The 23,009-nt window shown below is 41.7% G+C and overlaps 3 protein-coding genes across 6 annotated transcripts in view; 2 read left to right on the top strand and 1 right to left on the bottom strand.

Moving 5' to 3' along the window:
• Positions 1-20,077, top strand: si:dkey-162b23.4 (sodium/hydrogen exchanger 9B2). 3 transcript variants are annotated; one of them, XR_008570624.1, is made up of 14 exons: positions 1-159; positions 3,274-3,475; positions 3,660-3,830; positions 4,955-5,097; positions 7,060-7,187; positions 7,262-7,437; positions 8,432-8,538; positions 10,537-10,686; positions 10,793-10,901; positions 11,476-11,612; positions 11,694-11,916; positions 14,738-15,494; positions 17,856-17,984; positions 20,005-20,077. XR_008570624.1 is itself a non-coding variant. In XM_054778256.1 (12 exons), the coding sequence occupies exons 1-12, from the start codon at positions 1-3 to the stop codon at positions 14,797-14,799; spliced, it is 1,767 nt and encodes a 588-aa protein (XP_054634231.1). In that variant the 3' UTR covers positions 14,800-15,946. The 3 variants fall into 3 exon arrangements, 2 of the variants coding, with proteins under 2 accessions (XP_054634231.1, XP_054634232.1); XM_054778256.1 differs by lacking the exons at positions 17,856-17,984; positions 20,005-20,077 and having other exon boundaries at positions 14,738-15,946; XM_054778257.1 differs by lacking the exons at positions 17,856-17,984; positions 20,005-20,077 and having other exon boundaries at positions 11,694-11,877; positions 14,738-15,944.
• On the bottom strand, positions 14,736-21,652 carry cisd2 (CDGSH iron sulfur domain 2). Its single transcript, XM_054778261.1, has 3 exons — positions 21,393-21,652; positions 17,754-17,968; positions 14,736-17,674 (listed from the first exon to the last, which is right to left on the bottom strand). The coding sequence occupies exons 1-3, from the start codon at positions 21,493-21,495 to the stop codon at positions 17,585-17,587; spliced, it is 408 nt and encodes a 135-aa protein (XP_054634236.1). The 5' UTR covers positions 21,496-21,652; the 3' UTR covers positions 14,736-17,584.
• The window catches only part of suclg1 (succinate-CoA ligase GDP/ADP-forming subunit alph), a 27,636-nt gene continuing 24,673 nt past the window's right edge, over positions 20,047-23,009 (top strand). Inside the window, exon 1 of one of the 2 annotated variants that reach the window (XM_054778258.1) lies at positions 20,047-20,225. In XM_054778258.1, coding sequence (XP_054634233.1) covers positions 20,186-20,225 — 40 coding nt within the window. In that variant the 5' untranslated portion in view covers positions 20,047-20,185. Of the gene's footprint in view, positions 20,226-22,255; positions 22,359-23,009 lie in introns of those variants that run through there. The other variant, XM_054778259.1, reaches the window with a different exon arrangement.

Below are 23,009 nucleotides of genomic sequence, written 5' to 3' on the forward strand. Positions count from 1 at the left end.
ATGACAGCTGCCATGGAGAACACCCATTCCAAGCCCGCCACCCCAGAGCCCAGTCCAGCACCCAGTCCTGCACGAAGTCCTGCGCCCAGTCCAGCGCCCAGTCCAGCGCCCAGCCCGCTGCTGGACAGGATTCCTTTGCCAGCCGGAAACCATGTGGAGGTAAGAAGATGTTTTATTTGATAAGCCATTGAGTTGCATTCAATATACTGTACTGCAAATGATGGGCTTTCTCGTTTTTTGTTTTGTTTTAATCAAGCCGATGGATGGATGTTTCTGTAACACCGCTTCTCAAATAGCGGGGGGACGCAGTGACCTTTTGCGGGGGCTAGGGGGCATCGTAGTGGGGCGTGAGAGGCAGGGAGGACTTTCAAAATTAGTGCAAACCTGCCAACATGTATACATTAGTCGTGCTCAGCATGCAGTTTGGCTCATTAATACACTTGTATGCTTCATTGCTCTCCATTTTGTTGATTTTGCTGGTTTCAGTTTTGAGTTCAGTCTGTACAGTGCAGATAAACAGATGTCAGGTTCTCAATAGTATCTCAAATCAGGGGGCGACATTTCTGTCCCCCAGTGGGGGCATGACAGAAAATAATTGACAACTGCTCCTGTAACATATAACACTAGACTTTGACCCCACTTTCCTTGTCAGTGCAGTTCACACTGAGCAGCGACCGGAGAAAAAAACCTTAATTTTCAGTTTTTAGAATATATTTTTAAATAGTAACATAATGACAGAAAAATGTCCCAGATAAAATAAAAAAAAACCCTCTTTAATAGGCATGTATATGCCACTTTACAGTGCTCACTTGGTTCAGCCTCTCTCTACTTGCTTTTCCATTGCCAGAACCAGTAGCAACTAGCTACAGTTTCTAGTCCCTGGTCCTGGTTGTTGGACTGTTAAGTCAATACAGTTGGGCACTCATTGGTTGAGCTTACTGTCATCACGCCATTGTAACATTTGGAGGATAAATGCTAGAAATGGCAAAACGGGAGTTTTACTCCACAGTTGCCAGTTTGCTGCCGAGGTCCATTTTCTTACTGCCCTCAGTCTCCTCTTGAATAAAATGTGTCTCCTGTCTGTGGCCATTTATTCATGTCATTGCAACGTTTGAGGATAATTGACTAGAAATGTCAAAAATAGAGTTATAAATATAAAATACATAATATAATACAATAAATAACCTAAAATAAATCTAAATATTTTAAAATAGAGTATTATACGTTTTAGAGTATTATACACTCCCACCTGATGAAGACCATGGAGAGGATTCTTCTGAGACACTTGCGACCACTGATGAGCACACTGATGGAGAGTTGCAGTTTGCTCACCGGCTGGTTATCGGGGTGGACGACGCAGTGATCTACCAGCTTCACAGATCACTGTCTCACATGGAGAACACTGGGAGTGCTATGAGGGTCATGTTCTTTGACTTCTCCAGTGCTTTCAACACCATCCAGCCCTCACTGCTGAGGGTGAAGATGGAAGTAGCGGGGGTGGACCAACATCTTGCTGCGTGGACAACGGATTACCTCACCAACAGACCGCAGTACGTGAGGCTCCAACACTGTGTGTCTGACATGGTGTTGTGCAGCACAGGAGCGCCTCAGGGTACGGTCCTCTCTCCTTACCTTTTCAACCTATACACCTTAGACTTCACACACAACACCACACTTTGCTTCATCCAGAGGTTCTCTGATGATACAGACATTGTTGGATGTGTATCTGAGGGGAACGAACGGGAGTACAGGGAGGTCATCAAGGACTTTGTCAGCAGGTGTGAGCTCAATCAGCTTTAACTTAACCCCAGCAAGACAAAGGAGATGTTGATCGACTTTCGGAGGAAGACACTACACCTCACTCCGGTGAACATCCAAGGCGTGGACATCGATGTAGTGGAGAACCACAAATTCCTGGGTGTTCACTTAAGCAATAAACTGGACTGGACTGATTACACCCACACCCTTTATAAGAGTTGCCTCCACCTGCTGAAGAGACTGAGGGGATTTGGTGTGCAGGGCTCTCCTCAGGACCTTCTATGACTCTGCCGTAGCTTTGGCTATCTTCTGCTGGAGAAGAAGCAGCACAGACAGGGACAGGAAGAGACTCAACAAGGTGATTAGGAGAGCTAGCTCTGTCCTGGACTGTCCACTGGATTCCAAAGAGGAGGTGGGTGAGAGGAGGATGTTAGCCAAGCTAACATCCACCATGGACAACACCTCTCACCCCCTGCATGACACTGTGGGGTCTCTGAGCAGCTCCTTCAGTGGTAGATCACAATGTAAGAAGGACTACTACCGCAGGTCTTTCATCCCACCAGCCATCAGACCTGTATAAAGTGCAATATATTTTTCTTGAAACCCGTCAACAAGTATAATATTATTTATTCATTTACAACATCACTTTACTGTTAAATACCTTCAGTGCCTACATTTACTGTATTTTCTTATGTATTTGGTCATCTCATACTTTATTCACTTCGCTAAGTTTTATGTTATAGGTATATTTTATGTTCTTAATGCCTTTATAGTCTATTCTTCATATTAGATTGTGTATCTTTTCTATATGGGTATTTGCTATATTGTGCTTTTTGTATCTTTCCACTGCTGTAACATTGAAATTTCCCCATTGTGAGATAAATAAAGTAGAATCTTATTTATACTCGGCTGCTTGGATTCATTTTCTTTCTGCCCTCAGTCTTCTCTTGAATGAAACGTCTTTCCTTACCATGGCCAACAGTAGAAGTACTGGAATTAATAAAGGATGTATTTATTACTGTACTGGATATAACATGTTTTGTGCAGTTTACCACAGTACTACTTTGAGGTGTTTAAAAAGACGACTGCCCCAAACCAATGCATGTAGAGCCTGCAGAGAGGGAAAAGCCTCATTGTGATATATATTGGTGACAGATTAAAGGCTCCAAAAGCACATCAACCAATGTGTTACTGCAGCATTGACCCGAATATAAAACAGTTGATCCCCTGGTCGTCTTGTATTCAAAGGAAACCGATTTATAAATGCACATCAATAGGTGGCGTCAAGCGACTTCTCCTCAAGCGAGTCAGCGCTTTTCTTCCTTTCACTCACACAAACCAGCGACTTGATGAGGTGCAGCCGCACACAGACACCTGTTTTAAAAAAATAAAAATAAAAAGTGTCTCAAAGTTTTATAGTCGTCTTATATTAAGGGTCGTCTTAGACTTGGGTCAGTATGTTATTTTCACAAACTAGACATTCAAATTGTTTTGTTGCTGCTCCTCTGTCTCCAGCACTTGAACGTGAACCAGATCCAGGTGGTGGTGCGGCGCTGTTCCAGTCCAAATGTCACAGAGGAAACAACCTATTTTATCCCTCGGAACCCTGTGGTAGACGCTGGCACCAACACAGAACCGCCACTTGTTTGCTGCCCCTTGCTTCATAGATTTTGCCCCTGTCCTCCGAGAGGCCTTGTGGCCTCTGTCATTACAAAAGGTAAGCCCAGATGGGGGCCTTTTAATAAAAGCACGGACTACTACATTACACATGACATCTACAAAATGTCATCCCACATCTACCTTCATCATACTGTATATCACATTCCACAGCCTGTTATCTCAAATAACAGCACAAAATGTGAATATTTTTGAAACTCACTATTGTGTCATGTCTTCCCCAGTCCTTTTGGCTGCGGTGCTCTTTGGAGTGGTGTGGTCTGTCACAGAGGATGAATGCCTTCCAGGGGGTAACCTGTTCGGCATTACGGTGCTTTTCATCTGTGCAGTCATTGGTGGCAAACTAGTGGATCTCATTCGCTTGCCCAGACTTCCACCATTCCCTCCACTTCTTGGTAGGGAATTAGATATCTTTACAACTACACATCCATAAACATGCATGTTTGAATTTAGTTTAATTGGATCCATTTTGCGGCATATATTAGATTCATAATTGTTTGACCACCTGTTTCTTATACGGAGGGGCCCATGGCTTCCACACACGGGAGGCCATGTCACCTCTAGTCCATTCATTTCCATTATCCCTCTAGCCAAGCTACACGTGAAATTCGTGCATGTAACATTTTGTGCTCGTGCATGTCATCGTGCACACCCTAGCTTGCAACGCGATCCCAGAAAGTTGAAAAATGCTCAACTTTTCATCGGTGTCTCCCAGACGAGGACCAATCAGCAGGAGTTTCATTGACCAACCAATGAGTGGACAGGAATGCTGCTCAGTTTCGCATGTAAACCTGAGCTGACTGGACTTGATCCTTCAAGGAAAACTGCACTTTTTTTGGAATTTTGCCCATAATGCTACTATTTGAGCTATCTTTAGAACAGACTGGCGGGCGACTCGTGGTCCTTAGAGGCCACCTAGTGCCCGTGGTTGCAATGACGAATGGACTACAGACGTTTATTTAGTTTTTCTAGAGCTAGAAATACATATATGTTGTTTGAATTGCACTCCTGTTGATGTGTTTAGGTCAGAATAAAGTTATAAAAGAGCGACAGACTCTGTGGGGAGCTACATTGTGCCGCTGTCTGTAGTCAGGACAGAGAGCATTGGCTTGCCATTATGCGTATGCGTAAACAAAAAAAAAATCATGCGTATGCGTTAAATACACAAAAAAAGTAAATGTAATTAATGAAGTAAATTAGTTAGCGCCGTTAACACACTATTTTTGACTTTGACTGATTTTTGCTTGTTGCTGTGTGGAGCACATCATCCCTCGTGTGCCAGTATAATTTTCGGCATGAGCCGATATCACATTTTGATGCCGTTATCAGTCAGACATCCCTAACCATGAATCACTGACCATTCGTCTAATGAGTAGAAAACTTTGAAGTTATCGGTATTACATGTATAATTTGTGTGGAAAAAATTAGGACACCCCATTGGTATCTGACATATGATTGTGTTTTGGATCAATGTGGGAGTCTTGGAAAAAAACTAACAGGATCTCATTTCTGTTTCCAGGTATGCTGCTGATGGGCTTCATGCTGAGAAATATCCCAGTAATAACTGACGGAGTGTATATTAACTTCAGGTGGTCGGCCTCCCTCAGGAACATCGCCCTGGCAGTCATCCTGGCCAGAGCCGGTCTGGGTTTGGATCCCTCGGTTTGCTGTTCACTCCATTGTATTAGTTTAGTTTCGTAGCACCGATTAAGAAAATATTGTTGAAATATGACTGAGGTTATGTTACTGTTAAATATTTATATTGTACATTCTGTGCATTTTGGCCTGTCATTAGCATGTCAATTCATTTAAAACTCAATTTACTTAAAACAGATTTTTGACAACCTCACTGGGCATTGTGAACCTTCTTTCAAATCTTTGTTATTAGTCTGATGAGAAAATTGAAGTTTTTTTGTGCTTGTCTCCTGCGTGTGACTTCCATCAGATAGGATAGGGGTCATAGCGCCTCCTGTTGCTTTGGCATACACTCAACAAGTGTGGCCAAATGTCATAATGTGGAAGTTTTTCTGTTTATCCATGTATTTTTGTTTTGTTTTAATACCCGTCTAATAGATATGGACATATCCCCTTATTGTATATATTTTAACATTTACAATACATCAGATCAGTTTCAATCAGGGATGTTCTGATTGATCGGCCACCAATCAATATCGACCGATTTCTGTGAGGAAACATGTGATCGGCATATGGCCATCACAAAAGCCAATCACCTCTGGCTTGCACTATTGCAGCATGCAACTTGTAGTGAGCGTCCCCCACCCACTTTCCTCGACACTGTGCAGGCGTGCCAAACCCAAAACAAACATGTCTGCCATGTGGAACTTACCTGCCGTCAATCGTCAATCAATTTTGCACCCTGTAAAACATGCCACAAAAAATATCTTCCCGGGGTAGCACATTTAAAAGCTTTAATTTAACGGAATTTGAAGAACAAACACTTGACAGAGTATGGTGAGTTTTTGAGGCTCACGATGTGATCATCAGTCAAATGGCAGCTAATGTAGCCAACGCTGGACAACATTCGTCCGTATGTGCGTGACCGTCAGAAGTCTAACGCAAATAACCTCCTCTCTCACTTGGAGCCCCGCTGCATGATACCTGGAAGTACTGCTAGAACGGCATCAAATTATGTACTCTCACATCCAAACTCTCTTTTCAGTAAAGAGTTTGCCTTCTCAAAACAATATGCGTTCGTCTTCACCACATACAAAACAATGGACAGGCGATAGCGCGCAGTGATACAACGAAAGAGAGAAAGTAACACCGCGCGATTGTGAGGTCAGATTTTTTTCGAGGAGGCATTTTTGTGAGCCAAACTCTTTACATAAGTGGCCCCAGCAACTCACCGGAACTATGTTTCTCATCACCAAAATCCGACCAGAACTGGGCTCACGGGACCAAGTGCAGGGTAGGTCACTTTTGATGCACTACACTGCTGATGGGGATGTCATACAACTTCCCTTTCAATCCCTTTTAAGAAGGCGTCTCATCCTCTGAAAGTTTCGCAATTGATACATGTTCTCTTGAAAAAGTAAGTCAAATATGTTTTTTGTCTAAATGAAGTGATTTTATGGTTCTCGTTTTCATATCATATAGCCAATAGCAGGGGTGCACCCAGGAAATTTGGGCCCCATGAAAAAGAAATTACGTCAGACGCCGCCCCTTTATTTTTGAATAATTACCTATTTTTTGGGCTCCTGGCAGTCCGGGGACTTCAGAATCCTACCTTTTCCCTCTTATACGGCATCCCAGGCCAATATCACTCAGAAATAAATTAAAAAATGTACACTCTGTGGTCGGTATCAGTCAATTTCACTCATGGATGATCGGTATTGGAATCGGCTGCATAAAACCCTGACCTGAGCATCCCTAGTTTCAATTATGTAAAATATTATGTAAATATATTATATAATTATATATTATTATTATATATATATTATTATATATATTATGTAAAACACAGGCAAAAACAGTATGTAGTTTTGACTAATTTGAGATTTTATTTTTTTATGTTCCATTAATTTTAGAATTTGATATGGTTCTATTATTATTCATTATTGTTCATTATTGTTAAATGACCTTTCCGATGTTGTGTTTTGTCAGGCTTTAAAGAAGCTAAAGTCTGTGTGTCTGCGTGTGGCAATTGGGCCCTGCATCATAGAGGCCTGCACCATAGCCCTGGTCTCCCACTTCCTTATGGGTTTACCCTGGGTGTGGGGCTTCATCCTCGGGTAAATTTCTGTTTGTTTTTTATCTCTCTGTTTATCTATCTGTTTGTCTATCAATCATCTCTTCCACTTTGCAGCTTCGTGCTCGGCGCTGTGTCTCCAGCAGTGGTGGTCCCCTCCATGCTGTTGCTGCAAAAGGACGGCTACGGCGTGGAGCAGGGCATTCCCACTCTGCTAATGGCAGCAGGCAGCTTTGATGATATTTTAGCCATCACTGGGTTCACCACATGTTTGGGCATGGCATTTGCTACAGGTAATGGTGAAGAAGAAAACAAGATCTCTCGCTAGTTGTGTGTATGTGTACCTTCTTAGTGTGAAATAAAAGTACACGTTTATCTTGCAACTTAGGGCAGCACAGAGAGAAAAGAAACAAACGTGCATTTCTTTAAAAATCCAAATTTTTATTGTTGTATTGTCAAGGTTTGAAATATGTTGAAATTACAATTAAACGAAAACGTTGCTTTTTTTCTTTATTTTGCCCATCATTCACAATCCTTATGTGAGACATGAACATATATGTCTTTCTCTTTTCTGTGTGTTCTAAAGATATAAAAACAGATAAAAAGAGCTAAGAATGTACGTAATGGAAAACACATTCTGCCTATAAAGCTTTCTGAAAAAAACTCCAAAAAGTGCCAACAACGCTTCATCTGCATATAATGTGACGTGCATATTAACCAAGCCACAGCGACATTGTTATTAACATTGTTACGATGATCGAACTACGTTATTGGCGTACTGACATCTTGCTACACAACACCAGCGACTTGCTTCACCACACACTCGCCTGCAGCATGTCACAACGGGCTCATAACACCTCAGGTGACAACCGACAGTGTTTTTGTTTTTGAGTTCGTTTCTATGTTGCTATGTGAAATCGGTGCACCCAGGAAGTAAGTGCTGGTAATGCTTAAAAGGACCAAAATACGACAATACTGTATTACATTTTCCCAAAATTCCCAAAAAAGTGCAGTTTTCCTTTAAGTGCGCTAGTATAGTCAATAAAGCTAAACATTTTGTTTATTGTGTTCCATATTTCCTGCGTATTTTTGTCTTTCTGCGCCAAAGGAACATTTGGTTTTATTGAGATTTTGTTGTGTTTTATGGTCTTATATAATTTTAACATAAAGCTCTAGTTTCTGCCACATTTGAAAGCATATTATTGTTAAAATAGAATGCCCGATAAACACACAAAGCTGACACTTTTTTTCTAAAGCGCATCCAAATTCCCCTTTTCTTCTTTGTAGGGTCCACTTGGTACAACATCTTGAGAGGTGTGCTGGAGGTGGCCAGTGGTCTCCTTGCTGGGATCCTCCTCGGTTTCCTCATTCAGTACTTTCCCAGCCTCGACCAGGTAAACATGAAGAATATCATGCAACATCGTCATGTTACGAGTATGTCTTTCTCCATCGCTGAGTCATCCCTCCACGGTGTGAAATAACAGCCATCTGATTGAAAACGTTCTTTGTTAGTTCTAGTTCAAAGTATCAATTTGAATGTCTGTTGTGTGATAATGTACAGTCAATGTACAGATACTGTGTGTGGAGTTTGCATGTTGCATGCATGCGTGAGTTTTCTCCGGGTACTCCGGCTTCGGCATGCATGACTAAATTGTCCATAGGTATGAATGTGAGTGTGAATGGTTGTTTGTCTATATGTGCCCTGCGATTGACTGACGACCGGTTCAGGGTGTACCCTGCCTCTTTCCCAAAGTCAGCTGGGATTGGCTCCAGCATATTTGCGACCCTAATGAGGACCGGTAGCAGAGAAGATGGATGGAATCTACAGGTTAAGTATGTACAGTCGCTCTCAACCAAACAGGCTGGATGACAAGATGGTTCACTGTCCGTGCATCAGTCTTAACACCTGGGCACATTGGTTCTATAGTGGAATGAACAGAGTAAGTGAACCCTCCTGTCAGTCATTCAGTCTCTTTGCCCCAGTGGGGGTAGGCGGGGCGCTATCAGCTGCACACACGGAGTGCTGCACGTGAGTGTCGTGAGGTGTAACAAGCAAGCTAATGCAAATGGGTGATTCTCCTGAAAGGGGTGCCAGGCGACAATGCAGTTACTTCAGGGGTCATGACGCACAGAGGACAGTGATTTTAAGCCATAGCCATGTGAAAATATGCTGCAAACATGTTGAATAAACAGGGGAAACAATGTTGAAGACTTTCTTCATGCCTGCTGTGTATACAACACAATCTGATTTCAATCTCATCCCATTTGCACATTGGCATTTTGTGACATGAAAAAGTTTGTAACAAAGACGGTGAAATAAATAATACAAAACAGTGAACTTACGTTTCAGCTGCCTTGATTCCCAAAGTATAACACCTGTTGCCAAACGCATTTTACTGCATCCAAGAAACTCAGACAAAAGTGACACCTCATTAAACGTAAACAGTGTATTCCACACACATTGTTGTTAAAAGTCAATCAAGGAAGTGTACAGTATATGCAAATGACCTGGCATCTGCATTGACACACAATGTGAACTTGAGAGTATTTCCAGGTTATTTCTTTAGTTTTTTTTTTGTCTTTTTTATTTAAAAGTTCTTGACATTCCAATCACATTGTTAAACACTCTTGAGAAATTAAATTTTATTGCTTTTGATACGGTTTGCTTGCATTATTATGCCATTTATTATCATTACATTAATGAAAAAATGGTCTCAGAATAATTTGGACAATAATATTGTTTATCGGCAATAATAATTATCGTCAAGCTAAATTTGTTATGGTCAAAGGCTTAACCTCAGTTAAGCATGGTGGCGGTGGTATCATGGTCTGGAGTTGCATCAGTGCTGCTTGGACTGGGGAGCTGTGGTTCGTATAGAGCACATGTGTCAAACTCATACCCTGGAGGGCTGAGACGCTGCAGGTTTTCTCTCCAACCAGTTTCTTCAGCAGGTGATTTAATTGATGAGCTCCTTCCCTCAAACTGAAGGTGTTGATCATTAAAATCACCTGCTTTAGTGACTGGCTGGAAAGAAAACCTGCAGTGTCTCGGCCCTCCATGGCACGAGTTTGACACCCCTGGTATCGGGGAATCATTAGTTGCACAAAGATGGTACTCGATTTCTTGTGAAAGCACTGAAATCTGATTAATTTAACATCTCATCAAATGCTTTTGTAATAAATGTTTTACATTGTAAGATGACTTTATGGACACTTTAATTTTTATAGTATAGTCCCTTAAGAAGATATAATAAAATGGCTGCTTAAATGTGAGGGGTGTACTCATGTTTGTGAGATGCTTTACATCTGTGTATGAAACCTGCTGAGATCTGCCATAATGGCATTTAAAATGCACTAAATGCATCCTCATTGCCTGTGTTTTGTCCTTGTAGAAACACTTAGTGATGAAGCGATCCTTCCTGGTGCTCGGCTTGTCCGTCTTTGCTGTGTTTGGCAGCGGTGTAGCTGGCTTTCCTGGCTCTGGAGGCCTCTGCACTCTTGTATTAGCATTCCTAGCTGGTCTGGGATGGGGTGCAGAAAAGGTACTGTAATGATCTCTTTCGTGTATTAAGTGTATCAGTGTTTTTTCCAACCAGAGACAACTGGAATTAACATCAGGTTCTGTGTGTGTGTGTGTGTGTGCCAAAGTCACGTGTGGAGGAAGTGGTGGGCTGGGCGTGGGATGTGTTTCAACCGCTTCTCTTTGGCCTCATTGGAGCAGAGATACGAGTGTCGGAGTTGGAAGGACATGTAGTTGGTGAGAACACACTGGAGCACTTCACAGCTTTCTCACTGGTGTTGAAAAAGCTTTAACATACATGATGATCATAATAACTGCATTTTTGTTTTGAATTGTGATGATTGGATGAAAATGCTGTCAGACTGCATAGTAGTTTTCCCTTATTTTGGCTTTGTACGCCACCTCAAGGGATTTCAAATAACGCAAGATATGATAGTGTTGATTTTTAGCTTTACATTTTTGGAATTTTCACAGAAAATGGCATTTACCATTTAAGGATTGCAGCCTTTTTCATCCAGTGTAGTCCTTTCATTTTCTCTGTTCTCTGCTGTCAAGATATTTTGAGTATGTATAGGTGCTAAAATTGGAAAGCTGATCGTAAAAGGTCTTGAATTTTATCTTGAAAAAGTCCAATAATTTTAATTTAATACTTTTTAATTTTTTTTATATTTTATTTATATCTTCAAAATGGCTACTTATGGAGAGATGCCAAACTGATTCTCATTGTTCCTATAAAAGTGACAATCAAGTTCTGTTGTATTCAATGCGACAATGTTGTGCAAAGAGTATATGTTGTGTTTTTATTGCGTAGGTCTGGGTATAGCCTCTCTGCTTATTGCCCTGCTGGTTCGACTCCTTTTCACCTACGTTTGCGTGTTGTTTGCTGGCTTTAACGTACGAGAAAAGATTTTCATTGCCCTGGCGTGGATGCCTAAAGCCACAGTGCAGGTATTTTCTAAAAAAAAATGGGTAAAAACATTGGTATGGTTGCATTCAGGAATCTTAAAGGAAAACTTTCCCCATCACCAGGCAGCCATTGGCTCGACAGCTCTGGACACGGCCAGGACAAAGGAGGACCAGCAGCTGCAGAAGTACGGCATGGACGTGCTGACTGTGGCCGTGCTTTCCATCCTCCTCACAGCACCAGTAGGAGCCCTTATCATAGGTCTGTGTGGACCTTGTCTGCTGCAAAAACCAAAGAACTCAGCCTGTGGTGAGCGAGTCAAACCGAATTTATCAGCTTTTTTCTTAGGTATGTATAAAGTGTGTACATGCATTACCATCCACTTAAACACTGCTCAGATTCAGCCAGCTTTGCCTCCTTGCTGTGTCCAAGTAGTGAGTAACTAGCGTGTTTACCCACCCTGTATACACTGCTACAGCAATGTGTTTACAGAATGTACTTACAATAGATAAAAACCTGTGGAACACTTCCTTCCAGATATCCAACAACAATAGTCCTACTCTTTGAATGGTTTGGCAACATTTGTTCCAATGAAAATGCACTGTATGCACTGTGTAATAATTCAGCACACCTTCATATAGGGCAGGGATGTCCAAACATTCCACAAAGGGCCGCAAACAGAAAAATTGAAGGATGAGGGGGGCCACTTTGATACAGTTTGTACATTAAAGATGCTAAAACCAATCCAATATATAGGTTAATACATGCTAAGCTATCTGAGCAAAACATCCACATCTTAGCTTTCTGCTAATTTTTGAAATATCAAATAATACATCTTAATAATTAATTCATTTTATTTTTAGAATATGCTGAGGACCAATAAAAAAAAATGAGTTGCGGGTTGAAAATGGCCCTGGGCTGTACTTTGGACACCCCAGACAATTGGGATCAGTTGAATTGTTTGCTAATTTCAACAAATAAGTTGTAAAGTTTGCATAAAAATAATAACTTGTGCCTCCAAATGTATGATACAAAAGTAGAGCAAGAGTCTAAAAGTCGGACAGCAAAAGGACAAGGATACGACCACCTTGCTGATTGTATTTTTTTGTGTGTTTGTCACATTTTATTTGACATTTTTCATGTGTGTATACCATTTCATAAGGACATCACTGATAATAAACCAAAACGGTAAATTGCACAGGTGGTCCTCGGGCTGTACGAGTTCTCGACGATGATGTAAGTTGAATTTTGTTGTCTGATCTTTTACCTGAATTATACCTAAATTAACTTCTAAGTCACTCACACCGTACAAAGAACACATGATGGGCATATAAAATATAGTCATAAATAGATTTAATACAATAATTAAATGAAACAGCAAAATGAAAAAGGAGAACATATAAAACAATAAGATCACTGCCCTGGGCCACACGGTGGCCAAGTGGTTAGCACACAGTTAGGAGATCTGGAAGACCTGGGTTTCGAATCTCTGCTTGGGCATCTCTGTGAGTTTGTGTGTTCTCCCACATTCCAAAAACATGTATGTTAGGTTAATTACTGTAGCTACTCTAAATTGTCCATAGGTATGAATGTGAGTGTGAATGGTTGTTTGTCTATATGTGCCCTGCGATTGGCTGGCGACCGGTCCAGGGTGTACTGCGTTTCTCACCCAAAGTCAGCTGGGATAGACTCCACCATTCCCCTGCAACCCTAATGAGGATAGGCGGCACAGAAAATATATGATCACTGCACTTAATTATTACTGTCACTTTCATAGGAGCAGATGCTTTAACTTGCAGAAGGATACGATCAGTCGAACGTTTAATACCAAAAATGCGACCAATATTGGTGGATGATTCTCCTCTCTCAGAACTATGATGTTAAGTTCTGATATTAAGAAGTTCTCCGACAACACAGCCATCGTTGCTTGTGTTTCAGAGGGGAATGATCTGGAATACAGGATGGTCATCAGGGACTTTGTCAGCTGGAGTGAGTTTAACCAGCTACAACTCAACACCAGCAAGACAAAGGAGATGATCATTAACTTCCAGAGGAAAACATCTCACTTCACACCGGTGAACATCTAGGGAGCAGACATAGAGTTGGTAGACAGCTACAAATTCCTGGGTGTTCACCTTAACAACAAACTGGACTGGTCCGTCAACACCCACGCCCTCTACAAGAAGGGCCAGAGTCGCCTCCACCTGCTGAGGAGACTGAGGTCCTTTGGTGTGTGCAGGACTCTCCTACGGACCTTTTATGACTCTGTGGTGGCCTCAGCCATCTTCTATGCTGTGGGCTGCTGGAGAGGGGGCAGCACGGACAGGGACAGGAGCAGGATCAAAAGACTGATCAGGAGAGCGAGCTCTGTCCTGGACGGTCCTCTGGACTCCGTGGAGGAAGTGGGGGAGAGAAGGATGTTGGCTAAGCTGACATCCATCATGGACAACACCTCTCACCCGCTACATGACACTGTGGGTTCCCTTAGCAGCTCCTTCAGCAGCAGACTGTTACACCCACGGTGTAAGAAGGAGAGGTTCCGCAGGTCCTTCATACCGACCGCTGTCAGGCTCTACAACACCTGCACCACCTGAACCATGTTGTAGTCACTATGTATTCTTTACTTGCGTATCTTGCTTGCTGCTGTAACAAGTGAATTTCCCTGCTGTGGGATAAATAAAGTACAATACAATACAATTAATTTTTACTGCCATGGTGATGGCTTTTCTTTTCTGTGGGGTATTTTCACTAGAAGAGCCTGCCTTATGCGTAGGAGGCATAACGAAGTGTAACAAGTTAATGTTATTTACTCTGTAGCTTCAAGTGAAGCACACACTGTATTCATCCTCGCTATCAAGACAAGGATACGCTGCATACTTGCAGCGTGCTGGGCATATTCATCCGCTGCTCATGCTGAAACTAGTTCTCGAGGGAGTCAATCAAGTTTTTAATGAATTTATGGGACTGCGTATGTAACCACGAAATGCCGAAACGCGGAACGCCGTAACCCGAGGACCACCTGTACTGAGATGACAGCAGAGTTTAAAAAAAGGATAGGAAAAGAAAGTGGTACCCATATGCCTTAGTGGTACGCGGACCACACTTTGAGGAACATAACTGCTGAAAAAAGCACAGCACAAAATATCTCTTGTCTCTGTCTTGTCTCCAGGCACTGCGGCTGGTGGTGATGAGGACAACGAAACACCGGTCACCTATGAAAGCACACTCTGACATCAGCAGTCTGTATGCATTTTGCATTGGGGCATCTGTTTTTGCCACTGATTTCATCAAAACAACAATCTATTTCTGGATCTACTCTTTGGATCCCAAGTATAGGGAACAGATAGTGTTCATTTTTGTATCTACTTGTGCTTAGAAAGACTCTAAGGCAGAGGCGTCCAAAGTCTGGCCTGGGGTCCATTTGCGGCCCCTAGCATATAATAAAAAATGAACCCAACACTACAAGATATGACACTAATACAAATACAACTGATTATTTTTTGTATAATCTGCTGATTATATGCAGAATGCTGATGCCAGCAACTCATACACTGTACAGATGAAGACGTAAATATCATGTTCTCAGTAGTATTTCAATTCAGGGGTGAGGGAACGGGAAAAGAATTGAGACCCACTGGATTAAGGTGTAATATTAAAGTAGCCCCTGCATCCTTCAATTATGTATGTGGAAAAACTTTGGACTCCTCTGCTGTCAGGAGACCTGTTGGATACTCTGTATGCAAGTTAGCCTTTAGCCACCGAGTGGCCTGCTTTGTCCTGTCCATGCTGTTTGCTCTTCTGCAGGAGGAGCATGTATGTGATGTGTGAATGAGTGTGTATTTATAGCCACTGGGTGACTTCCAGGCCTCCAACAACCAAATGACCCCCATCAGATGCGTGTGAATGGCACACACAACGGACCAGAGGTAGTTTCAAGTTCCACATTTGTTCGTTGTAGTGTCATGGCTGTGGTTTACATTTTTATTTAAAAAAAACAAAAACGGTTACTGTCATATTTAAATAAGGGAAACAGATGAATTTAGATTTTAATGGTTAGACTTATTTGGGAGCATATGTTTGGCATAGTACTATTTTTTTTAATCAAAATGTACATACAATAACTCAGGAAAAAGTATATAAGCCACTTTTTTTTTTTTTTTTTTTTTTAGAAATTGCTGCTCAACTCCTCACACTGTTGTATTTAATAGCTCAGTCATTCTTATTAGTAATTTTTTTCATTTGTATTATAATATTTATTACATAAGTATGCAGTGTAACTTAAGATGATGTAATGTGTTTAACTGATCTGCTGTAAACTCTGTGCGCAGTATTAGAGTGTAGTGACAATTAGTTTTTTACCAAAGATTCTTGAAATAATAAAAAAAAAATTAAATTGTCTTTGGTTTAGTTTTTTTTTGTTATAGTTATTGATTTATTTACTATACATCTGGACATTTTTAACCTCAAAAGGTTGTGACATATTCACTTGTTAGCATTTAGCTCAATGCATGACTGTGTCTTAGCTGATATACTGGGTGGGGGGAGAGCACATGATGAACATTCGCTTTCGAATGCATGAACCTTGATGTAAAAATATTGCTGACATACTCCTGCGGGAGGTACAGTATTTACAGTCATGCTTACGGTACAGAAGATAAAAATACATGCAAATAAAGATCCTGCTGATATCACTTCAAAGAAAACTCAGTACAAGGCCGTGTAGACTTGTACGGTGTAGGAGATACAACTCAAATGCGTTCAAATCAGTGGGTGCTTGAGGGCATCATAAATGTTGCAGTGAGTCTCCCATTATAATTGTAATAGTTAGAATTCGGCAAACAGTACTCATGAAAGAAAGGAAGGATAGAATTGTAGCACATAGTACAATAGACTTACACAGATTGGACAAGCATTTGGGGTTTTACTTCAGATTTAAGGTCACTGCAACTGTGTTATCCCCTCAAAGAGACCCCCATGATGTGTAGACTATATACAGTATACAGTGTCTCACAGAAGTCGGTATACCCCTCACATCTCAGCAATGATTTTTTTATTATAATCTCAAGGTACTGGGGTGTCACAAGACACTCGGTTCACAAGACGAGACGATAGACAAGATTGGGTCTATGAGAATGAGACAAGACAAGATTTGAATATTACTTTTAAGAAAAGTACACGGAAAAATATATTGCAATCTACTAATTTAATTTCTACTAAGTTACACTCTTCTCCACTCTGTGTGTCTGGTAGCAGCCTCGCCTCCACCCACCGAGACAGAGAGGAAGCGGGAGATGAGGAAAACAGACACACGTGCACATGGCAATATATTAAGGCTGGCAAAATTATCGAGTTCATTTTCTTTTATTGTGTGATTAATTTATTTATTATCGCCCCAGGCTTAGTGCCCATGAGACATTTCTGAACGAGAAATCTTGTAACGTTTTAATCTTGATGACCCGATGATGACCCTACAATGTACAATATTATAGAAAGTAAACCTGTATATACTTTATACTATAACAGTATAGATTTACTATCCACTGTAAATGGCTCAACACAGCCATTATTGTCTAAATAGCTGGCAAAATAAGTGAGCACCAACTTGTGTCTTGCCTACAGTCAAGCATGGCGGTTGTAGTGTCATGGTCTGGGGCTGCATGAGTGCTGCTGGTACTGGGGAGCTGTGGTTCATTGGGGGGGGGCATTTGTGCAAAATTTGGACATGTTCACTGTGAAGTGTACAAAAGTATTTTCTGTGGATAGTAATTTTATACTGTTCTGCAAGCTGTACACTGACTATTCTAAAATTTCATTTCTGTAGTATTGTCCCTAGAAATAATAATAATAAAAAGGTTGCTGAAATGTTAGGGCTGTACATATAAAGCTGTAGGAAAAAAAGAAATAAGGCAAAACGTTCCTTTTGTCAACACACTCTTTCAGATGATGACTGCGTGACTCATTTCTGACCAGCATGTGTAAAGAAATGTAAATACTAGAGGGGGAAGAGAGTGGTCAATTATAGGATCTTCTTCTTGAGTATGAGTGGTCCCACATTGTCTCCCGTCAGCTCGTTGTGTTTTAAGTGAGACTTGTCACAAACTGGAAACTAAAAGAGGCAACAGTGTACTATTAGGCTGGCTGACAACATGCTAAGTTCACTAAATGAATGCAAGAAACAGATTTACCGTTTTGGAGCGCCAACAGCGACAGTAGCAAACGTTTGCACTATTCAGGTCCTCGATGTCTATCTCGTTGACCACTTTGGGGTTCTCCTTCTGAATCTTTAGGTTGATCAGGCAGTCTCTCTGCTTCTTCTTCTTGGGGAAGAAGGGTCGAATGGTCAGGTAGCCCAGCAAAGCCAAGATGCCCAATAGAGGCAGCAACCGCAGCCACTCGGACACTACGGGCACATGAAGGTACACAGACGTTGCTTTAAAGGCCTCATTCTTTTACAGAGTAGTAATTCCATCTGGAAAGGAATTACCTTTTAACAGAGCCCCTGCTACAGCATAAATTGCTAAAATCAAAGTAGTTTTTTCAAGTTGGTCTTTTGGGCCACAATTCTGCCTAGCAACAAGTGGCTCCCCAATTTGTTGGAGCTTTTTGTTTTTATCTGAACCACACATTTCTTTTTTTCTTCTTCTTCTTCTTCTCCTTTCGGCTTTTCCCTTCAGGGGTCGCCACAGCGAATCAATTGCCTCCATCTAACCCTGTCTTCTGCATCCTCTTCTCTCACACCAACTACCTTCATGTCCTCTTTCACTACATCCATAAACCTTCTCTTTGGTCTTCCTCTAGGCCTTCTGCCCGGCAGTTCAAAACTCAGCATCCTTCTACCTATATATTCCCTCTCTCTCCTCTGGACATGTCCAAACCATCTCAGTCTGGCCTCTCTGACTTTATCTCCAAAACCTCTAACATGTGCTGTCCCTCTGATGTACTCATTCCTGATCCTATCCTTCCTGGTCACTCCCGGAGAGAACCTCAGCATCTTCATCTCTGCTACCTCCAGCTTTGTCTCGTGTCTTTTCCTCATTGACACTGTCTCTAGACCAAACAACATCGCTGGTCTAACCACAGTTTTGTTTTTGTTTCCTTTCATTTTAGCTGAAACTCTTCTATCACACATCACACCTGACACTTTTCTCCACCCGTGCCATCCTGCCTGTACACGCTTCTTCACCTCTTTTCCACACTCTCCATTGCTCTGGACTGTTGACCCCAAGTACTTAAAATCCTCCACCTTCTTGATCTCTTCTCCTTGTAACCTCATTCTTCCACTTGGGTCCCTTCCATCTCCCTTGTTCTTCAAAATGGGCACCAGCACACTTCTCCTCCATTCCTCAGGCATCTTTTCATGATCTAAGATCCTGTTGAACAACCCAGTCAGGAACTCTACTGCCACCTCTCCTAGACACTTCCAAACCTCTTCATCCTCTTCAATGCCCTCCTCACTTCATCCTGACTAATCTTTGCTCCTTCCTGGTCCACAAAAGTCACCTCTTTTAGTCTTTGTTCTCTCTCATTTTCCACGTTCATAAGCTCTTCAAAGGATTCTTTCCATCTTCCCATCACACTACTGGCACTTGTCAATAGACTTCCATCCCTATCCTTAATCACCCTAACCTGCTGCACATCCTTCCCATCTCTGTCTCTCTGTCTTGCCAACCTGTATAGATCAGTCTATCCCTCCTTACTATCCAACCTAGCATACAAGTCATCATAAGCGCCTTGTTTGGCCTTTGCTACCTCTACTTTCACCTTACGCTGCATCTCCCTATACTCCTGTCTACTCTCCTCAGTCCTCTCAGTGTCCCACTTCTTCTTAGCTAACCTCTTTCTCTGTACACACTCCTGTACCTCCTTATTCCACTACCAAGTCTCCTTGTCTACTTTCCTTCCAGATGACACACCAAGTACCCTCCTACCTGTCTCCCTAATCACATTAGCTGTAGTTGTCCAGTCATCTGGAAGCACCTCCTGACCACTCAGAGCCTGTCTTAACTCCTTCCTAAAAGTCATGCAACACTCTTCCTTTTTCAGCTTCCACCATTTTGTCCTCTGCTCTGTCTTTGTCCTCTTCATCTTCCTCACCACCAGAGTCATCCTACACACCACCATCCTATGCTGTTTGGCTACACTATCACCTACCACTACTTTACAGTCACTGATCTCCTTCAGATGACACCGTCTACACAAGATGTAGTCTAGCTGTGTGCTCCTACCTCCACTCTTATAAGTCACCCTATGTTCCTGCCTCTTCTGGAAGAAAGTATTCACTATAGCCATTTCCATCCTTTTTGCAAAGTCAACCAGTCTGTCCTTCTGCATTCCTCTCCTGGATACCAAACCTGCCCATGGCCTCCTCATCACCTCTGTTTCCTGCACCAACATGTCCATTGAAGTCTGCACCAATGACAACTCTCTCTCTTCTAGGTATGCTCTGCAGCACTTCATCCAAGTCCAACCAGAATTTCTCCTTCTCCTCCAGCTCATATCCTACCTGTGGAGCATACCCACTAACAACATTGACCATCAAGAGTTGCCAGCAAGTTCTGAAAACAATTACGTGACATGACGTCAGCTACCATGGGACACCTTGTGTCATTTTCCCAGTATGCACGATTTGCCGTCAGTTGGCAAAGACCCATGCACAGGTAGAGGCCAATCAGTATTTCCAGTTCTTTTACAGTGGTGTTAACATTGTTGTGATGTGGACATTTTTGTAAACTGTACAAATTTGTTTGATCCTTTAGTAACATAGCATTTCTGGTGTTATGAACTTTCTGAAGTACTCCAGAGGACTATGAAGATTGTCTGGAGGTGGTCCTTGAATGTACACTCAGGGGCTTCAGATGGTTTCTTCCCCCAAGAAAATAGTTTTTTTCCCTTGGACAGTTCCTTCTTCAGTTCCTTGTTTTTGGCTATGGACAGTTTCTTGTTTTTTTCCTAGGACAGATGTCTTTTGCTGCCCTGAATTCATTTAGTTGTGGTACATCATCTGTTGTACTTGATTCACTACTGTCCGAACCACCACACTAACTTGACTCGTCACTCTCCCTGTCTTGACTATTGGGATTGTAAAGAGGGACATCAGGGTCTTCATCTGAGCAATCATCACATCCCTCAAACTAACTATCATCTCCCAAAATGGCCTCCAGTGCATCATAACGAGTGTGGCGCGTGTTCTTTCTGATTTTAAGGCTAAAAAGCCGATGTAACATATGTTACAGCAATATTTCTGTTACTTTTTTGATATTACTTTCTTCAACAAATATGGTCAGACCAGGTTGAAAGTAATTTAGGACATGTTATCAAAGCACTGAACCTAAGAAATGTGTTTGAAATTACATGTAGTATCAAAAAACAGCTCTTTGAAATTAGCTTATTTCTTGAAGTTTGCACACAGGCCAGACCTGCATTTTGGAGAGGTCACTTCCTGCTACAGTCACATGGTCACCACACCAGGATGTTTAGTATGTGTCGCTTAGGGACTTAACAAGTTAAAATCAGACATAAAGCTTTATAAGGAAGAGACTGGGACCTTCAAAGTGCTTGTTACACTCGTGTCACCGTGGGTTCTTATGGGTTAAAGTCGTTAATTAATTCACGTTGCCATACAGGATAACTATAGGAAATAATATGCATTTATGAGAGTGATGCAGTATTTTATTTATTTACTGATATCCACTGTACCACTGGGACCGACTCGTTTGACTTGCTTGTAAGCAAAGTGAAGAGGAGGTTAGGCGCTTTGTGCTGAATAGCTCCGTCCCCATTAGTTAGTACACATTTCCAAGATGACATAGCCGGCGTTCAATCACCTGTTAAGCTTGCAAAGCCACTGATTGTCTCCGGGAGAGGAAGTTTCTTCAGGTACGCTGGAAGCTGCACTTTTATTATCCTCGAAATCGTTTCTAAAACCATCTTGAAGTGTTCACTGTTAAGTGCAGCAGGTTTTCACTGGATACTACTTCCTGCGCTTCGTTTATCTGTAACTACGTCCTCAGCACGGTCCTTCACCAGTACGTAATGCCAAAACCTCTATAAAGCGAAGCGAAGAAAGGGCGTAAATGGCGTCGTGAATAGACGGAACGACGACCTGTGACCGCCGCAAAACAACCAATCAGAATCAAAGGAGTCGGTGGCTTTTGATTGGATAGCATTATTAGGGCGGGACTATGGGCTTGCCTCAAAGACCTCGTAAATTTGAAGACCCAAAAGCAAAAACCAGGACACAAATATTTCTTATACTTGATGTTCTACGCGGTTGTTAGAAGAAACAATATTGAATGAATGTAGCTGTTTTTGTATCATAAGTACACAAAACCTGTTCGACAAATGAAACAATTGTTTAATATCCATTGCAGTTATCCGTAAGGTATAAAAATAGCTTAGTGGGCACGTATGATTTAATCAGGGTAGAATATACTGTAAGTCAACAAATGTAAATGCTGTACATGTCGTTTACGCGTTTACGTTCATCGCAATCGTCTACCTCTTAAAAAACTACACTACCCATACTCATTTGACAATATTGCAAGGTATCGCCTGTGCCTGAAAAATATATCGAAGATATTTTTACATGGCACAGCCTTGGTTCGTGAACAAACACGAAAAATATATATTAAAGGGTAAAGACAAAAAAAAACAGTTTCTGTCCATCGAATATTGATTTTAGACGGGGATTTACGAGGGCAGCTCATATTCGTGCTGGGGGTCCTGGCCCTCCAGTGTCATTGGTGAATGACCGAACATGTCACACACCAGATTGTTTGCCAGGCTGCTTTGTAAGTATTTCATCAAATTAACGTAATTGATAAATATGTGAGAGCTAAGATGTGTTGCAGTGTATGTGTAAGCTCAACATTTCAGGTTTTTGCTCTTTTGCTTCGGCGAGCAATGACATCTAATGTTGTCTTGACAGTTAGCATTTTAGCAGGCAAGTTAGCGTCTTGACTGTTAAGGCGTTGCTGGTTAGCTAGGAAGCTTACGCTAACATTCACCCAGGGCCGAATTTAACCTTCTGACAGCTGGTTTACAGGCCTATTGACCTTGCACAAGCTTTTTACAACATTATGTCGTGTCCAGTCGCATGCATATGTATCATATTTCAACGAGTTGTACTCAATTAAGTTGCTGTTAGATTCAGTCATTAGCAACCGCCTGCTTGCAGAATTTGTTTATGGTTTTCTGTGCACGAATATAAACTGCATTAGCTCTATTATCGCCATCTTCGTCACTGAGTATGCAACTGAACTTTGCACGTTGACTAATTGAGTGTCAGAGGTGCTGAAGGCCAAAGTTCAGTCTTGAGTAGGCTACTCAGTTTGCATACCTGACTGGTCAATATGCACTTGGTATTTTCTAGGGGTGTCACGAGAGGAGGCAATACATGAGATTGGGTCTATGAAATGACCTGAGATTTTAACATTTCTTTT

Source organism: Dunckerocampus dactyliophorus, chromosome 6 (assembly GCF_027744805.1).
Source record: "Dunckerocampus dactyliophorus isolate RoL2022-P2 chromosome 6, RoL_Ddac_1.1, whole genome shotgun sequence".
NCBI classification, from domain to species: domain Eukaryota; kingdom Metazoa; phylum Chordata; class Actinopteri; order Syngnathiformes; family Syngnathidae; genus Dunckerocampus; species Dunckerocampus dactyliophorus.